At 41.1% G+C, this 9,098-nt stretch overlaps 1 protein-coding gene across 1 annotated transcript; it reads left to right on the top strand.

Annotated features, from left to right (window-relative positions):
* The first annotated feature begins 6,618 nt into the window (after window positions 1–6,618).
* Window positions 6,619–7,305, top strand: LOC134265843 (RE1-silencing transcription factor-like). The gene has a single exon (XM_062748068.1). It carries the CDS (start codon window positions 6,619–6,621, stop codon window positions 7,303–7,305), a length of 687 nt encoding a protein of 228 aa, XP_062604052.1.
* The last annotated feature ends 1,793 nt before the right edge of the window (window positions 7,306–9,098 follow it).

Genomic DNA, 9,098 nt, shown 5'->3' with positions numbered 1-9,098 from the left:
TGTGTGTAAATTTAGAGATTTTTACAAACTTTACAATCAATTTATTTTCTTAAAGTAAATAATACCTCTCCAGTTTTTTCATATGTTCTTCATAAATGTATAAGGTGAAATTCAGAGCATCAGAAAATTCCACCAGTGCCTGCGTCTTTTGTACACATCGTTATGTTTAACCCCCCTTTTTTAAAGCAATTTTTTAATGTTATTTGGCATTTCACAGCAGGTCCAAATTTTTTTTTCAACTTTTTTTTTAATAGAAAATACAAATAGCAAATTATTTCAAAGGACAAAATGAGAATAATCACCTTTGTTTAATTAATTGTACATGAATTGGAAGTAATATCATTTTAGGTATTTACCACTATGTGAAAAAACAGGTAACCTGGTTGCCATGGAAACAAGACCAATTGATCACTTTTAATAATATTTTTGTAAATTGGGCTTATAATGTAACTATTTCACAAAGTTTCAGCAAAATCCGTGAAAATCAATTTCCAGCCCATTTTGATGCTTACAGAGAATGACTCTTAATTTCTGAATAATATTGCCATGGTAACTGTATCAACAATTTTTCTTTATATTCCTTCAGAAGGTTACTACAGTTTGGGGCAAAATTTTGGTATTTGTGAAGTAAGATACGGGATAAATCCTTTTCAATTTAATCGTTATATTTTAACTTTCAAAAGTGTTATTTATTCCATTGTTTTGTGTTGCAGTGGTTTAGTTTAAAAATTGTAAATCTAATTGAAGCAAAACTGTAATCGAGATCATATTATCCTTTCATTTCTCGGTAGTTGCACTGACTTCCGGTTTCTTGTTTCCTTTAGGTTCTCCGCAGGTCATGTGACCTGTTGTAGGTATAAATACGGAGACAATCGGTTGTTTTAGTCAGTCTGTTGCTGACGGCCGAATTGGAAAGACGGTTGTATACAGAGAAGTCAGACGTGGTAGGTACTGCAAGGAATACCTTGAATCAAGTCTTATGTGTCTGAAATAGACTTTCGAGACTTTGATTGATTATATATTATTTAGATAAAGTACCTGATATTCTTGTTTGACTGAAGGTAAGAAGCGGACGCGCTTCAGTCCTTGGAAGGCGCGTGCGCTCCCAAGAAACGAAGGAGTAATTGTACATACTATTAATTTAAATTTGTGATTGAGAAAATTGATTTATTCTTTAATTGTTCAGATAGAACAGCCGAATCCCATAAAAGAAAACGAAAACGTTACATAAATTTGGTGGCAGCGCGGTGGGATTCGGCAAATAATTACAGTAATCAATATTTTAAATTAACAAGTTCTTAATTGTGTTATTTTTGCCTTGTAAATAATGAGCGCGATGGATGAAATGATCAACGAAGAGATATCCTTTCTTGAAAGGACTTGTGAGAGATTGCGTCTTGAAATAGAACAGCAATCTACACCCGTTGAAACAAGTAGACCAATGCGCGATTCTGGAATTGCGTCATTGACTGGTGAACGCTCACAAGGAAAACAGCCTGGAGGAGCGCTAGATGGTGTGACAATGAGGAGAAAAACAACTCAACGAAATTTGACTGCAGAACCAAATGCACCCAGTTCGACAAGGGATTATGCTGCGAGTGCTCAACAATATGAAACGATGGTGCCACAGCCAGATTGGAAAACGCCGAGCATTTTGTCAAGTGCACATCCACACCCAGTTCATATGTTGAGTGAGACTCTGGCGCATTCTCCTTTTCAAGTTCAATGGGAAATGACATCGCAAGGAGATTATCAAAATAGGCCTGAAGTATTTCATGAGGGTCAGGTACAAAACAAGTTTGAGACTCCAAGATCTTCATTAAATGCGCGGTTTTCAGAAACTGCTTTAGAACATAATGCACAGCCACCGATTCCAATGAATCGTACATCCGCGGATGCGCTACAGCAGATATCAGCAGAAGAGCTGCATCAAACACCTGCGGATGCGCTTCATCAAATACCTGCGAATGCGCAGAGTCGATGTGGAAATTTCGGAAATGGGGTTAACCAAGAGATAGATAGCTCATTTCCCCGACAGATAGTCAACGTTGCTGATAAAGAGAAGAAGGGCCAAAGTGAGAAAGCTACAGCCAAGTGTAACATCAAGCCGGCAACCTTTGATGGAACTCATTCTTGGCTAGATTATAAATCCCATTTTGATGCGTGTGCGGCTATCAACAATTGGAATGCTAAGGAAAAGGGGTTGTATTTAGCAGTGTCACTGCGAGGAGCTGCACAAGGGATATTAGGAAATGTTTCGCCAGAAACGGGACAACAATATGACCTCTTAGTGAAAGCGCTTGAAGAGAGATTTGCTCCACCTAATCAAACGGAGTTGTACCGTGCGCAACTGAAAGAAAGGCGTCAACGGGCATCAGAAACATTATCTGAGCTAGGCCAAGCTGTGCGCCGATTGACGTATTTGGCATATCCATCTGCACCGGCAGAAGTAAGAGAAACTCTTGGTAAAGAGGCTTTTATTGATGGATTGATAGATTCTGATATGAGACTACGCATTAAACAGAGTCGACCCCAGAATCTAAGTGAAGCTATTCACCTGGCAGTGGAACTAGATGCCTACTATAAGACCGAGAAAAGAAGTCATATGCGCGCTATTGAAAGTCAGGGACAAGCACGAGCTCAAGCTTCCGAGTCTGGAGATTTGAAAGCGCTGATGCAGAAAATGCAGAATAAAATAGATAATCTGGAGAGGCAGATTAAGACAAATGCAAGAGTCAACAAAGATTCTTTTCAGAGGGAAGGCAAGCGTAACAGGGTAAAATGTTACTACTGCTCCGAGGAAGGACACATTCGGAAGAATTGCCCAAAGTTGAAGAACAGAGCTCAAGACAAAGAAAAGGATAGGCGGCGACATGAATCAAAGTCAGATGGCGGAAGCGCATGTCAAGTTCGCAGTAGACGTAAGAGAAAGAGAAAATCTAAAAACAATGGCAATGTTGGCGCAAACAATTTGTGCGAGGAAGCAGGTATCTTCATTCAGGGAAATGTGAATGGGAGAAGTGCAAAACTCTTGACTGACACTGGAGCATCCCTTACTCTTATTTCAAAGAGATTGTTTGATACATTGCAGGAGGAAAAGCCTGTGCTAAAGGAGAACGCACAGCGAATATTCAATGCTAGTGGTTCTGTTCTGTCCCATTATGGTAAAGCAACATTTTCTCTCAAGATTGGTGAGACAGGTAGAACTATTGATGCAGTTGTTGCAGATATTTCTGTGGACGGAATTATTGGACTTGATTTTCTCAAGAAATACAATGGGTTAATAGATCTTCAAGGGAGTTCGCTGCGATTAAATAATGAGACATGCCAATTTTCCTGGGAAGGCACACTAGGTTGTTACAGAGTCACTGCAGCAAGTGACATTAGCATACCACCGAGGAGTGAAATAATTATTTCTGCCAATGTTACGGGAAATAATAACTATGGAGGTGCAGATTACTTAGTGGAACCAGAACGAAAATGTATTGAAACAGGGCGTGCGCTAGTAGGACGCACTCTCGTTAAAGGTAGCGATAAGATACCAGTTTGCTTAATGAATGTCACGGATGATGTGCAAAATATTTTTCGAGGAACTCTGATTGGAAAAATGACAGCTGTTGAGGAGAGACCAAAATCGCCATTTTATCCTCAGGGTTTAACCAAAGAGCTGAGAGGTGATCTGAAAGATTTGTTAGACAGATGTAAAGGTAATCTATTACCAGAGCAAGTGACAAAAGTTGAGAACTTCCTACGTAAAAATCAGTTTTTGTTCGCAACTTCTAATTATGACTTAGGACAGACCAATGTGGTGCGCCATAAGATAAACACGGAGCAGGCTAAACAACCTATCAAGCAAGGTCCTAGGCGAATTCCGATTCATCTAACTCATGAGGTAGATGCACAGGTTAAGGAAATGCTCGAGAAGGATGTAATAGAACCTTCAAACAGTCCCTGGGCATCGCCAGTAGGAGGAGAGCGACAAGCCGAAGACTGCATTTGTGACACGACAAGGTTTATTCCAATTCAAGGTTATGCCCTTTGGCTTATGCTGTGCGCCTGCGACGTTTGAGAGACTTATGGAAACCGTTCTTGCAGGACTCCAATGGGATAAATGTTTAGTATACCTTGATGACATTATTGTTGTTGGCAAATCATTTGATGATTTGCTTGAAAACCTGCAACATGTTTTTGAGCGATTGCATCAGGCCGGCCTAAAGTTAAAGGCCAAGAAATGCAATTTATTTGCTACCAAGGTATCCTATCTGGGACACATCATTTCCAAAGACGGAATTGCCACCGACCCAGAGAAAGTGAAAGCGGTAGCTGAGTGGCCAATTCCAAGTACTGTGACTGAATTAAGATCTTTTCTAGGTCTTTGCAGTTATTACCGGCGCTTTATAAAGAATTTTGCATCAGTTGCCAAACCATTGCATCGACTCACAGAAAAAGGAAGGAAGTTTCTGTGGAGTAAAGAAGCACAAGAAGCATTCGAAGTGCTGCGCAACAAACTGATAACTGCGCCAGTATTAGCTCTACCAGATGTAACGAAGCCATTCATTCTGGATACCGACGCTAGCAATGAAGCGATCGGTGCGGTATTATCTCAAAATATTGATGGCAAGGAACGTGTTATAGCATATGCTAGCCGTACATTGTCCAAGTCAGAAAGAAGATATTGTGTGACACGGAAAGAACTTTTGGCCGTTGTCCATTTTATTAAGCATTACCGCCACTATCTCTATGGTAAACAGTTTCTTATTAGAACGGACCATGGGTCATTGAGGTGGCTTTTAAGATTCAAAAACCCAGAGGGTCAGTTGGCTAGGTGGCTGGAAGTGATCAGTACCTATGATATGAAAATAGAACACAGACCCGGTAAAAAGCATGGTAATGCGGACGCACTGAGCAGAATACCTTGCGCTCAGTGTGAGTTTGATGCTTCATCAATGGAAAATGCTGAGTATGATATGAAAGTTGAACCAGCTGTACGAACTTTACAGCCATCAGAGGTAAAAAGTGACGACATGGATTATAGTCTGCAAGAGGCTCAGGAGCAGTGTAAAGACATTAAGCTTGTAAAAACATGGGTTGAGAAAGGTGAGCGACCAAGTTTTAGCGATATATCTATGCATGGCTACGTAGTGAAGTCTTTGTGGAATCAGTTTTCTAGACTTGCTATAGAGAATGGATTGCTAATGCGTAAGTGGACTCTGCTTCGTCCCAACAAAGAAGTTCATCAAGCTATCATACCTGACCAAGAGCGCAGACGCGTCTTGGAAATGTGTCATGATAATCAGACGTCGGGACACTTTGGGGTAAACAAAACGATAGCTAAGATACGACAGAGATATTACTGGCCTGGATTTCAAAAAGACGTCTATCAGTATGTTACAGGTTGTGACAAGTGTACGAGACGTAAAAATCCAAATCCTAAACACAGGGCCCCAATGCAGATAACCGGATCAGGTATGCCAATGGAAAGAATTGCAACAGATATACTGTGTGAGCTACCTGAAACTGATAGAGGAAATCGCCACATTTTAGTTGTGTCAGACTATTTCACCAAATGGACAGAGGCATTCGCTCTGCCAAATATGGAAGCTGAGACGATTGGACGCACTATGGTGGAACAGGTATTTGTCAGATTTGGCATCCCCTTCACCATTCATTCGGACCAAGGTCGACAATATGAGAGCAGGCTCTTCCAAGAGATGTGTCGGTTACTTGGGATTAAAAAGACTCGTACAACACCCTATCACCCGAAGTCAGACGGGATGGTGGAGCGTTTTAACCGCACACTGCTCTCTATGTTAAGCACTTACGTACAGGAAAACCAACGTGACTGGGATTTGCATCTTCCATATATACTTATGGCATATCGTTCTACAGAACATGACACCACCAATTTCTCGCCAAACATGCTGATGCTGGGGCGCGAAGCCACTACACCATTAGAGTTGATGTATGAAATGCCCCCAGATATTAAGGATATTCCAACAAGTCAATTGGTTTGGGTGTTACGCGAACGATTAGAGTCAGCTCATAAGTTGGTCAGAGAAAACATGCAAGGTGAAATGCAGCGCCAGAAAAGGTACCATGATACCAAACTAGCATGGTCATCCTTTAGTCCCGGAGAAAGAGTTTATGTATTTTTCCCTGCCAGAAAGAGCGGTTGTTCTCCGAAGTTAACATCGTTTTGGAGAGGGCCTTTCTTAATTGAAGACAAATTGTCAGATGTTTTATATAAGGTTGCATGCGGAACAAAAGGCAAAAGCACTATCATTCACTGTGATCGCTTGCGGAAGTGTAAGTCACAGATACTTCAAAGAGAGAATGATATCAGTAATTTCGAGAGTCAAAACAATGCAGATGATACTCAAGAGTGTCTTGTAGAAGAAAATGAAGATCAGTATGATATTGCTGAAAACCCTAGCATTTGTGCTTCAGATAGGCCAAGGCGCATTAGAAATGCACCTGCGTGGCATGACGACTTCATTGTTGAATACAAATTATAAGCTGTCAGTACAAGTATAGATTAGTGTACAGCAATTTCATTATATGTTTAGTTTTTAAAATATTTTTATACTCAGGATTTTGTTTTTGAGATTTTTGCAGATCATGGCAAACACCAAGACCACTAAAAGAAAAGAGGGTCACCTTTGTCCTATGTGTTCTCAGAGATTCGGTGAAGAATCAGAGTGGGAGAAACATGTACTTGAGTGTGGGAGGAAGCGCAGACAGAAACGGTTTGAATGCAGTCATTGTGACTATGCTACAAATAAGAAGAGCGATATGGTCAGACATTGTAAAACTCGACATGGTGGATTCGCTCAGGTTGACAGCGAGAGTGATTGGGAGCAGTTGGATCCAGGGAATCTATCAGATGTTGTTGGTGAAGCCACAGCGGCTGGGACTTCCCTTCCTTCTTCCGAAGTGACGCAGAGGAAACCAACAAGACCGACTCCTGTACACACTCCAAAAGTCAAGAGCTTATTGAGCAAACGTTCTTTAATTCCTGTTGCTCCTGCTACTTTCCAGCATCCCATGACGACTGTTAAAGAACATACAGCCCCTTCGGCAACAGTATCAGCGGCTTCGTCGACTGATGTCCAGGATTGTAGTGTCGAGGATTCCATCCGTTCAGTTGGTGTCGACAAAGGTACACAGACTCTTCCAACAGAGCAGATGACAGAGGCCACTCAGACCGAAGTGACCAAGAGAAGACGTTTGGATCGGTGTCAGGAAACATATCAAAAGGACGGAAAAAATGTAGTAGAGACCCATGAAGAAGAACTCTGGTTTTAATGGTCAAAACTGTAGATATGGCAAATAACATTGTAAATTTAAGCAGAGAGCTTAGTGTGTTCTAATGTTTATTGGACCTGCGCAAAGTCAGTCAAGAAGATTGTTTCATGGTGTAAATAATAATGAACATATGTAATATTGTACGCCTTTAGTTTTTCTTTATTGAGGAATGCGAGACGCATTTCCTGGAGGCGTGGGTAGTGAAGCAAAACTGTAATCGAGATCATATTATCCTTTCATTTCTCGGTAGTTGCACTGACTTCCGGTTTCTTGTTTCCTTTAGGTTCTCCGCAGGTCATGTGACCTGTTGTAGGTATAAATACGGAGACAATCGGTTGTTTTAGTCAGTCTGTTGCTGACGGCCGAATTGGAAAGACGGTTGTATACAGAGAAGTCAGACGTGGTAGGTACTGCAAGGAATACCTTGAATCAAGTCTTATGTGTCTGAAATAGACTTTCGAGACTTTGATTGATTATATATTATTTAGATAAAGTACCTGATATTCTTGTTTGACTGAAGGTAAGAAGCGGACGCGCTTCAGTCCTTGGAAGGCGCGTGCGCTCCCAAGAAACGAAGGAGTAATTGTACATACTATTAATTTAAATTTGTGATTGAGAAAATTGATTTATTCTTTAATTGTTCAGATAGAACAGCCGAATCCCATAAAAGAAAACGAAAACGTTACATAAATTTGGTGGCAGCGCGGTGGGATTCGGCAAATAATTACAGTAATCAATATTTTAAATTAACAAGTTCTTAATTGTGTTATTTTTGCCTTGTAAATAATGAGCGCGATGGATGAAATGATCAACGAAGAGATATCCTTTCTTGAAAGGACTTGTGAGAGATTGCGTCTTGAAATAGAACAGCAATCTACACCCGTTGAAACAAGTAGACCAATGCGCGATTCTGGAATTGCGTCATTGACTGGTGAACGCTCACAAGGAAAACAGCCTGGAGGAGCGCTAGATGGTGTGACAATGAGGAGAAAAACAACTCAACGAAATTTGACTGCAGAACCAAATGCACCCAGTTCGACAAGGGATTATGCTGCGAGTGCTCAACAATATGAAACGATGCTGCCACAGCCAGATTGGAAAACGCCGAGCATTTTGTCAAGTGCACATCCACACCCAGTTCATATGTTGAGTGAGACTCTGGCGCATTCTCCTTTTCAAGTTCAATGGGAAATGACATCGCAAGGAGATTATCAAAATAGGCCTGAAGTATTTCATGAGGGTCAGGTACAAAACAAGTTTGAGACTCCAAGATCTTCATTAAATGCGCGGTTTTCAGAAACTGCTTTAGAACATAATGCACAGCCACCGATTCCAATGAATCGTACATCCGCGGATGCGCTACAGCAGATATCAGCAGAAGAGCTGCATCAAACACCTGCGGATGCGCTTCATCAAATACCTGCGAATGCGCAGAGTCGATGTGGAAATTTCGGAAATGGGGTTAACCAAGAGATAGATAGCTCATTTCCCCGACAGATAGTCAACGTTGCTGATAAAGAGAAGAAGGGCCAAAGTGAGAAAGCTACAGCCAAGTGTAACATCAAGCCGGCAACCTTTGATGGAACTCATTCTTGGCTAGATTATAAATCCCATTTTGATGCGTGTGCGGCTATCAACAATTGGAATGCTAAGGAAAAGGGGTTGTATTTAGCAGTGTCACTGCGAGGAGCTGCACAAGGGATATTAGGAAATGTTTCGCCAGAAACGGGACAACAATATGACCTCTTAGTGAAAGCGCTTGAAGAGAGATTTGCTCCACCTAATCAAACGGA

Source organism: Saccostrea cucullata, unplaced genomic scaffold (assembly GCF_032062105.1).
Source record: "Saccostrea cucullata isolate Sc308-1 unplaced genomic scaffold, CSIRO_AGI_Scuc_v1 ctg10503, whole genome shotgun sequence".
Taxonomy (NCBI): Eukaryota; Metazoa; Mollusca; class Bivalvia; order Ostreida; family Ostreidae; genus Saccostrea; species Saccostrea cuccullata.
Note: the sequence above shows the minus strand (reverse complement) of the source record. Positions and strands in the feature narration are given on the sequence as shown.